The 14,758-nt window shown below is 35.3% G+C and overlaps 2 protein-coding genes across 9 annotated transcripts in view; one reads left to right on the forward strand and one right to left on the reverse strand.

Annotated features, from left to right (window-relative positions):
- HHIP (hedgehog interacting protein) overlaps window positions 1–13,293 on the forward strand; it is a 77,013-nt gene extending 63,720 nt beyond the window's left edge. For both annotated transcript variants that reach the window (XM_085222136.1, XM_085222137.1), the window contains exons 12-13: window positions 3,870–4,018; window positions 5,567–13,293. In XM_085222136.1, coding sequence (XP_085078262.1) covers window positions 3,870–4,018; window positions 5,567–5,760 — 343 coding nt within the window. In that variant the 3' untranslated portion in view covers window positions 5,761–13,293. The remainder of the gene's footprint in view (window positions 1–3,869; window positions 4,019–5,566) is intronic.
- ANAPC10 (anaphase promoting complex subunit 10) overlaps window positions 1–14,758 on the reverse strand; it is a 160,863-nt gene that overhangs the window by 62,535 nt on the left and 83,570 nt on the right. The gene's annotated exons all lie outside the window — the stretch shown is intronic.

Below are 14,758 nucleotides of genomic sequence, written 5' to 3' on the forward strand. Positions count from 1 at the left end.
TTTTACAGTCAAGAATTCTCAGTTCACTGAGCATGTTAGTGAAGGGACCCAGCAAGGGCCCCAGCCTCCAGTACTTTTCCTCCATGTTCCATACACTTAGATTTGTTACAAAGTTTCATGAAAGCATGTTTTAACAAGCAAGATATACTGTACCATACTGTATATATGAACAGCTCTTTAAGATAACTAGAATTGTGCAGACCATATAAATAGTCACTATCAGCTACATTTTTGGCTGACTTTCTGCACACCGAGTACTGCTCACTGGAAGAGTAATCAAGCTGTACCCTTTCGAGTTTTATAGATTGAGGGAGACAAGTAAAAAAATTCTCTCCAGCTCACAGTGTGGCTCCATCTATTCCCCTCCTTTTTCCATGTCAGGAGACACAGCGAAGCACTAGTTGTATAAACAAAACCTTACGCTGTCTAAGTGCTGGAAAGATCAAGTCCCAGCAGTCAGTTTTGAGACTTATGTTATCTTTGTAAGATTCAGTTCAAAACACTTACAATGAACCTGAAAATTTCCACCCCTTAAAGCCTTAAGAATGTAAAGTGTAAGTATTGTGGGGCAGAGACTTTCTCATGATATGTGTTTGTACCAGAATGGCATTCCAATCCTGAGAAAGAAGTGTGGCTTTTCCCATAGTACAAATAAGGAAAAACAGTAATTCTTCTCACACACAAAAAGGATTCTGCTGCAGCTGCATTTGTATTACTCTTCTCCTAAGGCACTCTGCCAACCAGAATTTTTTCCATCTTTGTTTCTACTCCACCCCACCTTTAATAAATATTATCCAAGGCTGATGAGTGCAAGTTATTGATTGATGGTAGAATAAAAGGCAAAGTTATATTCACAAGCACCGAGAGCATTAGAAAACTTTAAATTATAGAAGTGGCCAGTCATGCTGTGGTGGATACAAAATGGCATTTGTGGATCCCTAATGAAATATGAATAAAAAGAACCTAAATATTCCAGCACTATCATAGGTAGATGTTTTGTATCTGTTAATAAAGTAAATAACCGTCTACACAAATAAAATATCTTGATGTAGGAGATCATTCTTTGCTGAAGAGATACCACTGGAGCTCTTTTCTAAGAGATGCTCCAGGAACCTGAGGTTATTCTTCCTGCTAAACACAATGCTGTACTTGTGTTTGAACAAGAAAAAGAGAGGGCTTCATCTAAAATAGCTTGAAAGAAATGAGTTTGAGACAGATGAAGAAAGAATGTTGCCTCCTATGCAGATGGCTGTACATATTTTTTTTTTCCTGAGGTAGCAATTAGAAGACAGATATTTTTACTTAAAATCTGCGTAAGTCTCCACAGAAAATCACATCATTTGTATTCCTCTTTTCAAAACAATGTTGGCTGCAAAGCTCACATATAATTTTTAAGTGCAGGAACTTCCCTAAACAGATCACATGTAATGCATTCATCACTACGGAACTGGAATTTCTTACAGGTCAAAAAATAATGCATTATAATTAAAAGCGTGGAAATGCATGAACACAAAAGCTGAAGAGATTTTTGATGAGAGATACTGTTTCAAAGCCCTTAAATAATACAGAAGTTTGAATCTGTTTCTCAAAGAGACTTTAGAAATCAGAAGTTGGTACTACACTCAATGTTACATCTACCCATTCTTTTTGTTCTTAACATCATTGGGCAGACCAGTTCTGAATGGATGTTTAAATAATCATCTCAGCAATTAAGCGTGAGCAGAGAAAGTGCTAGGGTGAAACAAACCAGTGATCCTGTGCTCTGTTATTCTGCTTCAAAGAAAAATGTGAGAAGCTCTGCAATGTACCATTAAAAAGCTGCATGCCAAAATGGGTGAAAAAAAATCTAAGCCCAGTCAGCTAGTGAGGGAATTCTGTGACATTAGGTATGTGTGCTTGCTTTCCTTATAAAAATGTTAACCTATCTAGAATTACTTTGAATGGCCCCATTGTGCTTCGAAATATCAAAATCCTGCTAGACAAAGCTAACTATCCTGGTAACCTGGGCTTCACTGGTACCTTAGAAACCACAGGTTCACCTAGTTAATTTAATTTTATTTTTCCCTCAACATTTCTTCTGATCTTGAAGTGGGACGTAAACAAGAATTCCCAATCTTCCTCCTCTTTTTTTTTTTTTTTTTTTTTTTTTTTTTGGTGTTTTCTACACCTCCATCCTATCCATTTCTCTTACTCCAAAGACTGTCAAGATCTTTTTTCACACAGGTGTACCAGTCTAGGATTTTAATATTTGACAGTGTAACAAGTGTGCAAGTAGATATTCCCACTGCCTGCATGTAATTTAATACCTACGTCAGTATGAGAAACAACATTATTTTCTATTCAATTCTTACTATTGTGTACCTTTTTGTTTTGGTTAATTTTGTTTGGATTCTAGCTGGACATTTAGCCAACTTAAGATGCTACAAATACTTCCCTGTTAAGGAATATTATGCTGTGCTTTTCTGAATGAAAAAAAGCTACCAGACATCCAAAACAAGGACTGACAGAAAAACTGTACTACATTAGACCTGACACCAAGAAACTCAACAAAAAAACAGCATCAGAAATATTTTAAGTCAGCTAAACTAGAATTGCTTTCACACATACGCTTCAGACACTTACATGACCACAGAATGGTCAGTGTGGGAAGGGCCCCCTGGGTCCATCTGACCCAGCCCCAGCTCCAGCAGGGCCACCCAGCTGCCCAGGCAGCTTCTGAAGATCTCCTCACCCCTGGGCAATCTGTGTCAGTGCTCCGTCACCTTAAGTAAAAAAATGTTTCCTGAGATCCAGATATTTAAAGGTGCATACAGACCACAAATTAAAGTCAAATCAAGTTTGTAGACAGAAGCAAAATTATTTTGTCTCTCATAACGTATGCCATAAAACTTGCTGTTCAGATTATTCTCTCCATTACCTGTATGCATTCACTAAACAGAAGTGAATTCTCAAATAGGAGAAATCACACAAAAGTTAAGAGCATCAGCAAAATTTGTTACTCTTTCTCTGCCCATTCTCAAAAATATCATATATTTTCTTATTCCGACATTTCCAAATGGCAAGAAAAGTAGATAAACTGTCCAGTATGCCTGAGAATAATTCCTTACTTTGACAGACAAAAGAGAAAAACAAAGGCTAGAAAAAAAAAGACTTTTTCTCCTGGAGAATATTATCTTTCACTCAAGTCCACTGCTTCATTCGCTTAACTTAGCCATGGAAGCAAGACAGATTTTCAGGTTTTTTTCACAGATTTCCTGTGGCTCTGTCTATCTGAAGTCAACTACTTGAACACCATAAGAAATCTGCCGAGATACCATTCATCTCCTAAGTCTGGAGATATATGCTGCTTGAGATAAGTTCTTTTCACCAAGTTCAGGCTTCAAGAAGACTCAGGGACTATTATTTAATCTTGTAAAAGTCTTCTGAAGGCAGTTGTATGAAAGAATAATAAATCGTACTGCATTTTTCTGTATTCTAACAGACCACTTTTATTTTCATTGGTGTTTTTGAGGGGAAAAAAAAGCCTTGCTCTTAAAAGACAGATCTCTCCCACTGATAATACTAAAAAAGAATTACCCTACAATAAAAAATGAAGCTTGCATACTATTTTCATTGTCAAGATCTTTCTAAATAGAAGAAAATGAATGTACCTCATATTAAAGTATTTAAGTTTCCAATTGAGAACATCTGTATTATACTCGTATTAAATGATATTTGGATTTTTCTGATTGCATTAATATACTTTTGCTCCACACATTCTTACAGAATTCATTTTAAACAACTATAATAATACTGAGTGGAAAATTGCACTATTTCATGTGCGAAAGCAGATTTTTAATTAAACGTTTGGTTCATATACTTTCATACAGGCCTTTAGTTCCTGAAGAATGCAAAAGAACAGCTCAGTCGGCACAGATACTGACATCTGAATGCTCAAGGCACTGTCGAAACGGGCACTGCACTCCTACAGGAAAATGCTGCTGTAATCAAGGCTGGGAAGGAGAGTTCTGCAGAACTGGTTTGTATATAGATCCATAGCAATAACTGAGAAAAGCAATGATATGGCATTATTTGCTTTTAAAAATTTGAGAATTTTTCAACATGTATCATTGACCATTAGTTCTAAGACAACATATAAGATATTGATCTCTTGAGGTGTCAGAGAAGAATAAGTTTTAATGTCAGCGCAACAGTTAAAACACCTAATACAATGTGAACCACTACAGAGTGCAACTAAGAACAGAAGTATGACAGATAACAGCATTCTTAGTTTTTTTACCAATACTATAAAAATGAAAGGAAATCCAGCCAATACATATTCAGTGTTTGGATATTCAGCTCCCACCTTCAATTTTATCTTGTATATATCAAATAGGAGTAACTGGTCAGGAAAGACTGTAATATTAGGCCTGCAGGTCGCTATTGCATATTTTGCACTTCATGAATTTAATACAACTAATTTGGTTTTGGAACATAGTTATTTTTCATTCTACAGAAAAAACGACTCCAGTTTGTCAAAAAGAATTCTATGTACAAGTCATCGCGAAGCAGCTAATAATCAGGACATAACTGTAATCCATGACAAATAACTGTGGACCTGTCTTTTTGCTATAACTTAACTTTGAAAAGTCACTTCAAAAAGAGACTGCATTCAAATTTGATATTGAGTAAGCCACCAAGAGGACAAGATGCATGAACAAATGACGCTGAGTACTGTGGTTGTGCTATCAGTGTCCCACAGAGACTGTGGTTACTGCTGCTGAGCTACGTAACTCCAGCCTATACAGATTTTCCAGAGAAAGTGTGGGTACCAGAAGCTGCTATTAGTGAATCAGTACAGTCTTCCGACTCACATTTGCTCAGGGAACTTGATTAGATGCCTATAAGCGGAGGTGAATTGAAAGACGAAAAGAATTGTAGGGTAGGACGAAGCAAGGATCACACAAAGGGACTACAGTATACTTCAGGTTGGAAGGGCACTCAGAAGGACCCTGCTAGGGTCAGCATACAATTCTTACAGACTGGAGCATAAATTTCATCAGCTTCAGAGATTTTATTGATGAACAAGAATGACTTAGTTTGGATTGAAAGATTTAGTACTTGCTAGTCTGGACACGGTCAGATTCTATTGTGTCTCCACAACTTCAGGATTCCTTTGCCTTGCCCCTAAGAAATGGGATGATGTAGACCACCACTGTCTAAGTGGTATGTATTTTATGTGTCTTGTTTTCAAATTATATCATGTTGGAGCCTAAAATCTTTTGAGATGAGTCTCCGACACGCTCCAAAACGAATGCAAGAATTGGTCATTTTCAAAAAACTGCCATTTGAGTTTCTCAGTCTATCCTGAATTACAGTCTCTCAATCATACAAAAATACTGCCTGCCCCTTATATTCTACAACTTTAAAAAATACAGTTTCAAAGTATCTTTCATCCTATTTTGTTTTTAATTTATGTGCTTTACCGTTACCAGACTAGAAAAGTTCTTAATGAATACGTATTGTATCTTTTTGCTGTGTAATACTTGAAAGAAATAAGAAAATTGTTCTTTCTTTTTACCCACAGCAAAGTGCGACCCAGCGTGTCGACATGGAGGTGTCTGTGTAAGGCCTAATAAATGCTTATGTAAAAAAGGCTATCTTGGCCCCCAGTGTGAACAAGTGGATAGAAACATCCGAAGAGTTACAAGGGCAGGTATTCTTGATCAGATCCTAGACATGACATCCTACTTGCTGGATCTAACCAGCTATATTGTATAGTTTTGGGGACTGTTTGGAAACTACACTTTCAACGGGCATTTGTTTTGAATCCTATCATTTTTTCAAGACTGTTATCCTGCAACAAATACCAGTGATTTGATTTACTTTATTAATTTAAATATAATATTCAGAAATGTGCAGATAAATTCATTGTATATGTGTTAATATCTGTGTACATCTTCTAGATGTACAGATACTGAACACATATATGGGCAAGCAGTATCACAAATACGGTTTTACAGCTAGTGGAATTTTTTTATATGTATTTCTTCATGAGAAATAGTTTACAAAGCAATTCCACTGCAAAACATTTTCATTTAAGGACTTTCCCAATGTCATAATGGATTCACTGACATCCCAGAAACCTTGCGTCTGCAACTGGCTAATTATTGCAGTAAGAGAGCAGTTTTGAACCATCACCATGTAAACTGCTGGACTTAATGAAATCCAGTTGTAACAGTTTTTAAGGTGAAATGAACTACGTTATGAGACTATTTCAGAACTGCTTTATGCATTCCTATCTAGGCAATTCATTGTAAGACTGTAATCTTCACCTTCATCAATGTAACTCTATTACAGACTGTTACGTATTTCCTTATCTAGCATAGATGCAAAAATCTGGTTATCGCAGCTTGATATCAAGATTGTTTCAAGTGTTTAATAATTAAATTATACTCACATATTTCAAAACCAGTCATCCTAGAAGGTCTGCTTTCTATCATGTATTTTATTTAACAATGGGCACTGGGTTCATCTTACATATTTATATTATTTTATTTTATTTTTATAATATAGACATCACTTAGATGAAACAGCTTTACTATGTCCTGTGTAATACTAATGTTACATTTTTCACCAATTTAATCGGAGAGATGAGGAAAGAGCAAACACTTGAATGTATTGTGGCTCTGTATCCTTGTGTCAACTTGTATTCATTTACAATGGATGGAAGAAAAAAAAAAAAAAAAAAACGCCAACCAAACATTAAATTTGAGCATGTATTAAAAGTGTTCATAAAATGATTATCACTATGACAGGACAGGCTAGATTATACACAACTAGACTGCTACAGATTTCACACTGAATGGAACTTCACTGGATGAAAGCTCACATTAGCAGTTGTTGGCTGTGTAAGATGTCACTTGTATAAAACGTATAACAATTATTGCCAAATATGGTTTTAAATGTAAATGTTTCTTGAAGAGCTAACGTAAAATTGATTTTTTGTAAATGTATCAATAAATATGGTGTACATGCTATAGTCAGGTTTTTGAAAGTATTAATATTTTAATCAGATATATCTTCCGAATTGGTGCCCTCTCCATCTCTGGGAAGTTATTGGCAGTTTCTTTGTTCGTTGTTTGCCGTCTATTAGATTTCCTTTGCACTATTTGGCTTTTATAAAATCTTGCACATATAAAGAGTAGCATGGCCACCACCATGCACACACTAATGGTTCCTATAAGCAGCTACTTATGTCGACAGTTTACAACACTTTAGGCAATAACATCTAGCTTACTGTAACTGTATTGCTCTCCAGTAGCAAAATTCTCTTTGCAGGGCAGTGACATGTAACAACTTTTCCTTTATGGAACGTTGTCGGTTTTGATTTAATAAACAGTAAATCTTTAAGCACGTAAAAATGTTATTTGCATTTATCTTAATAAGTATTCTAGCTAAGAGGAACAGAAAATTACACTTGCTTTCCATATATGTTTGCTTGAGTTTCAAGTGACCTCATGCCAAATGGAAATTGGTTGAGAAATCTTGGTTAAGTGCTTAGAGAACAATAGTCCGCATTAAAAAGTGCATGCATAATTTTGCACAATGTAGATTCAACTGACAGACCATTGAAAGACATCTCAGGATTAAATGAGCATGAAGACCGAATTGCCCTCTCACCCCAAAAAGGGTGGTCCCTTATAGTTACACTAACACTTCATTGGCTAAGCAGTGTGACCAATCTGAAAATGAACCCTGCAGTAGCATCTGTAGGTTAATAGCAGCTCTTTGTCTCCACTGCTTTCTGTCTTTAGTCTTTTTCCTGAATTCCATCACAAAAAGTTTTACAATTAAAAATGTCCTGACAACCATTTTTGTAAATTGACCTTACCATCTAATCTTTCCTTATTCAATGTGGGTGACAAAAATGTGAACTTCTCATGAATGAGCCAGCTGTCTAAATCTGTCAGATAGTGCAGTTTTATTGCACTCTTCATAATCGGTAAAGCCAGAAAGTCGCTGAAATATTTTAGCAACTTTTAAGTCTCTGACACAGACAACATCTTTAACACTTTTTTTAATGAGTATGTTACAAAATAAACTTTAATTCGTGATATTCTTAATAGCCAGCTGGGGAGATGTGATAGTTCGATTCTCTGTTTAAATTCTGTACACTTAAAAAAACTCCCACAAATTCCACAGATGGTACCTAAATTGAAGATCCCCAGTAATGTATATGCCACAGTCATGCACACACATGGCCATTATATGCCATAACTGTGAAGAGAAGGGGTAACAAAGAAAATACAGTCTTCATCTTAATAATAAAGACAATTCAGTCTACTAGTGGAATCAGAAAATTAAACACTATTAAAGATTAAGAATTAAATCCAGGACTCATTCAAACCAATGGAAAAAGAAAATAAAACAAAGCCCCAAACACTCCTATCAACAGTGCTGAAGCCAGAAAACCACTTTTAAAATTGAATCAAATACTTAAGTTTATTAAAATAAAAAAAGAAAGTTTTAGTCAAAACTTCAAAACCAAAAAGGAATCTATGGGAAGATTAAGAGGAAAAGAGAAATAATTTGCGAAAGGTGTTTTGCTTCAGTTTTAAATCATTTTTGGTATCACATGAAAGCAGGCATCTGCATTAAGCCCACATAGATATGTAGGAAGTCCCAGAGGAAGAGAAATATTCTCAAAAAAAGACACAAAAAATCCCAACTGCTTATTTATCAAAAGAAATTATACTATTACAAACAGCAAGTAAAGCCTAGGCCCAGCCACCCAAGATGCTAATATAAAAAGGGCAACTGCAGTAATTGCCTGAGAATTGGCATACAAGAAAAAAAAAAGGGGGGGTTGTAGAAAGCCTGCTGCCAGCCAGGTCATTCCACAGCCATTCTCACACAATCTCTGCAAGTGTCCAAGAATAAAACTGAGCTTATAAATGAAACTAGATAAATGAGGCAATTAGATAAGGGCCTCCAGAAAGGATTTTATGTGTGTGTTCAAGTTGTCTCTGTCTCTGTCGCTCCTAATCTTTTATTCCATTCATTTATTCCTTTACTGTGAGATACTGCCCCCTCGGTTCCCAGTACATTGTACATTTGGAGCATTCTTTCAGGCTTTCTATTGTTAAAAGAGAACAAATATACCTGTTGCAAGAAGCCTAATTCTATTCCTGTTGTAGTTTTCAGCTCTCATCGTATTATTTTAAGACGGAAAATCTTTCTAAGATGCTTCTTATCAGAAAAAAGGTATATTATTTGAATATTACAAGTGTCCTTTCTCCATAGATAACTCTTCAGACAAAAAAGATGTTAGGTTAAATTACCTCCAAATTGTTTTACTCCTATTTCAGGAAAAAGAAAAAAAAAAAAAAACAACAAATCCCCCCCCCTAAAAAAAAACCATTAAGCTAACTTTTCTGATGCCTCCAGTAAGAAATAACAACTCAAATCTTTCACCTGGAGGAAATAAATTTCTTCCATTAACAGTCTGAGACACAAATGCAGATTCACTGTATCTTTAAATGCTAAGAAGTTATTCCATTTCATGCATCTGAATTCTAAATTAGGCATAAATAAGAATATAAGTCCTATATTGGCAACCATGACAACTTTTTTTTTTTTTTTTAATCTCCTTTCATTCACTTCTCTGTGTTTTGGCTTTGCAGCTCCTTCCTCTCTAGAACGACAGCAAACCCCAATAATCCCAGGTTGCCATAGGTGTTGCTACCTTTCTTTCAAACTGTATAATAATAGATGCATCAAAGAGTTGGACCAGTAGACTGAGATCTTTATCTTTCAATTGCTCCACAGAATTTTCATCTTCTAGTGACTTCTGATGCAGTAGCTTATCTGGACACTGGTCGTTACCCTGTATGTTATATCCAGGAGTAAGAGCCTCCAGCTGCTCAGCCTCAGAGCGAGTCAGAAATTTACTGATCTCAATCCAGTAATTAGATACCTCAAGTAAAAAGCAGAACAATACTCCTCAGATGAAAATATGTTGCTTTTTGTGTACAAATATACAAAACTGAGACTCCAAAAGCACTTCAGCCCAAGAAATCTTCTACAGGAGTAATTTTAAAAAGATGTATTTTACTAAGAATTCTGCCAAAAAGGCAACCAACATCTTAAATTTATTCTAATCCAAATTCACAGTAAAGACCCACCAATCTGAGTTTGGGTTACAAAATGCTGACAAATATTTCCATGTGTAATTCCAGATAAAAATGTTGTAAAAATACTGAAAAAAAGCAATATCATTCCACTAAAGTTTTCCTCTTTTTCAGAAGGGGAGTAATGCAGTGAAATAATACATACCATTTAGGGTATAGGTGTGAAACAGCTGAAACAACCTGAAAGCTCAGTGCAGGATTCCTTCACACTCTGAGGGCCTGACTCACTGTCCAATGATGTCAAATGAAAATCTCCTACTGACTTCAATAATTATAGGATTAAGTCCTTAAAAGATATCCACTTAGCTGGCAGAACTTCATTATAGATGCCACTGCACGCATTATCTTTCTGTCTGCATCTGCAGTCATTAAGCTCACTCAGGTTTTCCAGAATAGGACTGCAGATTCAGACCTGCCTTTAAGTACAGAACATATCCGACCCTGTTGAGTTTCCTTATAAATATTGCCAACAGTTACACAAGCATTCTGTTATATCTGCCAGACTTTTCATACTTCTTTAAAAATGCTGAGGAGTTAATTCACATTTTTTCTCTTTTGCACATACGTGCTTATGTCAAATATTTAAGCATATGCCACTAAGCAAGAAAATAATTTAAACAATAAGTCAGCCGTTCCATTTGATGAAATGCACATAAGAAGGCAGAGCCAGAAACTGCCCCCACAGAAAGGACAGCATCCCAATTCACAGACATCAATGGAAAGGTTCCTGCAGCTGTTCTGAGTACAGTTTTACAGAGGCTCCATTCAATGTATTTAGGCACATTTTCAAGCCTTTCTTCATGTATTAAATAGGAATGGTGTAATACTGCAATCAAAAATACATCTTGATCGAACAACAACAAAAAAAAGTTCCTATCCCTACTGATAACAAAGGACAGTAAGATCGAAAGCAAGGAGGCTACTCAAAGTACTGAAGTAACAGGTATAAATAAGTGCAGGACTGGATACAAATAGGTATTCTGTAGGCCCATGCCAGGCCAAGCGTTTGTCTGCTTGCCTTTGTATGCATTGACTTCAATTAACAGTGTGCACTAGAAATTTTTCACGCTGTGAAATACATAATAGACAATAAACAATTTTAGTATGTAATTAATTCTGCATAAATTTACATTGGACAGACTGACAGATAGGACAGTATTATTAATGCTTAACCTTGGATAAGAGAAATATTTTAATTTTACAGCACTGTATAAATGGTTCAATGGACACATCAACCTTTTTCTTTCAGTTCATTCCTGAACTGTTAATTACTAATTTGGCCTACGCACTGGGAAAAGATTATCATGTTATCCCACAACTCAACTAAAACTCTCACAGGCTTCCATGAAGGTTTTTCTTCATGCTGTACAGTTTGATTGGAAAGCTAACTGACACATCAGCTTACCAGAACTCCAGATGCTGAACACATAATTCTAGTGATCATCGTATGCTATGGGAATTCACAAAAGTTAATGCCTTGTACAACATGTATTTAATGCACTTCTTTACCTATTGTGTACTGTACACACATCGGCTTCCACCATCCAAAGTGTCAGAATTTACTGCTAGTAAGCTCAAACAGCAAGCTGGCTTGTTGCAGAAGAGTTTTATCTCTGTGATTAAAAAAACTAAAACTTTCCGTCTTCTATATATGATCAGTAGGGTATCACATACCTTATAGTTAAGTTCCTCTTAAAATCTGTGAGATTTTTCCATTTATTTTCACTTCTAAATGAAAGCAAAAGTGAAAAAAAAATCTTTCAATGAAAAGTTGTTTAAATTCTCAGAAATTTCAGAAAGAAGGAGCCAGCTGAAGTATGTGAATGTATGTAGTGGCTATGTTCACAAAATTCTTGAGTGGGAAGAAGACAGAGACATGTGGCTGTTTGTTTTTTTTCTGTGTCTGTGTGCAGGATGCATTTTGTTGTAGAAGAAAAAGGTGACTCGCATCATGTCAACTAAATTCCATTTTCTGAATAGAATTTAGAAGAATTGCTAAAAGAAAAAACACTCTAGGCAGTTTCACAATCAGTGTTGTTCAGAATGGCCTTAATTCCTATCAGGCTACACCGAGACCAGAAACCATCTGGTATTAGGTCACCGCATGTATCTTGTAGAGATCACCACTAATACCAGAAGGGGTAATTCTACCCTGCGAATTATCCAGCAATGCTATTAGCTGTTCCCCACAAAACATACTACAGAATGAAAACTTAATTCCCTTTGGAGAACAATTAGATTTTAATGGGAGCCAAGCAGGAAAGGAAAAGGAAATAACAAAAATCTGTCACTTAAGAACATAACTGTTGCGATATTCCACCGTTCAAGTAGCTTTATTTTATAGTAGCCATCAAGTACTGTGTGTACATTTGAAATGTGGGAAAATAGCTTAGAAAATATAATTCAAACTATGTTTACGTTCTATAAACTGTATTATAATACGAAGCATATACAGGCACCAGTCTAGCAGAGCACAGGAGCACACAAGTAATTTTAAGCACATGAACCTCACCAAAGTCATGTGCTTAACATTATTAATGTAATTGCTTTCTTGCTTTGAGAACTTACAAGTCGTTGCAAGTCTACCTATGTAGATTACATATGCTATGTGTATTTCATTTTAGGGAGACAGCATGGCTGAAGTTCAAAGCAAGAGAATTCAGTTATTTTGTGTCACAAATTCTAGATAATCTTAAATAATTGCATCTTTGTGCCTCCAACTTCCATCTGAATAATAGTGAAACCAATCCTTTTAAAGCGCTTTGAGCTCTTCAAATGAAAAGTGCTATGAAAGTACAAATTATATTATTGAACATCATGTATGTATACACACTATTATGTAATATATAATATATGTATAATGCATATAAATTCTAACAAATGTATTTGTGTAATATCTAAGAAATTGAACAGTTGTATCTGGAAGTGATAAATGCATAGAGTTGGATTTATTGTTAATCTGTGGATTTAATGATTTTCTAGACAAAAGGACATTTAAGTGTATAATTGCTTTTCTTAATTTAATATATTTATGTAAATGCATGCCTGAAGTTCTGGATAGATAGCTATTCGGTGTCCCTTAAGCTAATAAAATATATTAAACTTTATCCTATAATCTGAAGTACACGTACTGCTTTTTTTTTTTTTCCTTTTTAATATTTTTATTATTACTAAATACGTAATTTAACATTCAGGACAATTTTAATTTGAAATCGGCTCTTTGGTCTTTTCAGCAAAATGCCAACATTGCATATATGCTTTGAAACGTACACTGGCTTTATTTATATAAATTCTACGATGCTTTCATAAAATGTGACTGACACTGCTATTATTCTTGGAATGAGAAGTTTGGACTGAGGTTTCCTGTTTGCTCCTGGATAAATGAGAGCAAAAATTAAGACCTCCCTATTGAAAAGATACCTGTTCCATTACAAGCAATGTGTGAGTGTACATACAGCTTGAACAAAGAAATTTCCCATACAGGCTTTTCAAGTATATTTTGGAAAACTAGTTGGGTAAGTATGGAAGAAACCATTCCTTTGTTTTCTTCATTTAATATCTTCAGAGAAGCATATCATCTGATAAATGCACGCTAAATTCAGATGTACCATTTCCAGTGATTTAAATAAGGGTCATAAAAAATGAATGCAATGTTGAATTCTTACATTTCTCCACTCTCAAGTAGCAGATTCTGTTCCACTGAAGGCAACACCTAAGCATATCAGAGGGACCAGGTCACTCCATATATTTGTTGGTATGAAATAACATTTAATCGTGAAATTTAATTGCAAACTGCACTTGCAACTTAAGTTTGCCAGAATAAAAACCAGCTTGGACAAGGGGGACCAAAGAACCTACGCTTTCTTTATACCCTAGGTTTACTTTACTGGGTGTGAAATGCTAAAGCCTTACACACTTAACTTACATGCAGTGTTTAGTCCATCCTGAGTTCATTTTTCAGATTAATAAACGATGCATTACTGAAACCAAGATACTTGTGCTATCTCTACACTACAGATATAAGCCAAAGGAGTCTTGAAATTTTCATGAAATTGTTTTTCCAGTTTTCAGCTGGTTGCACCACTAGTGATATGGGACAGTGGCCAGCCAGCGAACTAAGATCCAAGGAAAATTTGAACTTCACCCAAATTTGAGGATATTTGGAAACTGTATTTTATTTCAGCTTCTCAATGAATAAATATAGCAGCTGCAGTAACGTTCTTTTAAACACATCTTGCGTTTAAAGATGAATTTTCTTAATTTGAAGGAAGGCTCAGATCACAAGAACAGCTGAAAGACAGCAAATAAAGAAGAATGAGGAAACCAAGAAGGATTGTTTTGACTTTGCAGTGGGATCTATATATTCATGTAAAAAGTAAAAGAACTCTGTAAGGTTTTCCGCGTAATTATAATAAGTACAGTGCAGAATGTGGTTCTGGTTGACATCATGAGTCATTTAAGTTTGTTCTTGTAATTTATTAAGACATTATGAAAACCCACTGACATATTTATAAGCCTTGGAATTAACAGCTACCTTTCATTTCTTTTACAACATATAACACATGAATTTTACATAAAGAATTATA

Source organism: Meleagris gallopavo, chromosome 4, assembly GCF_905368555.1.
Source record: "Meleagris gallopavo chromosome 4, MGAL_WU_HG_1.1, whole genome shotgun sequence".
Taxonomy (NCBI): domain Eukaryota; kingdom Metazoa; phylum Chordata; class Aves; order Galliformes; family Phasianidae; genus Meleagris; species Meleagris gallopavo.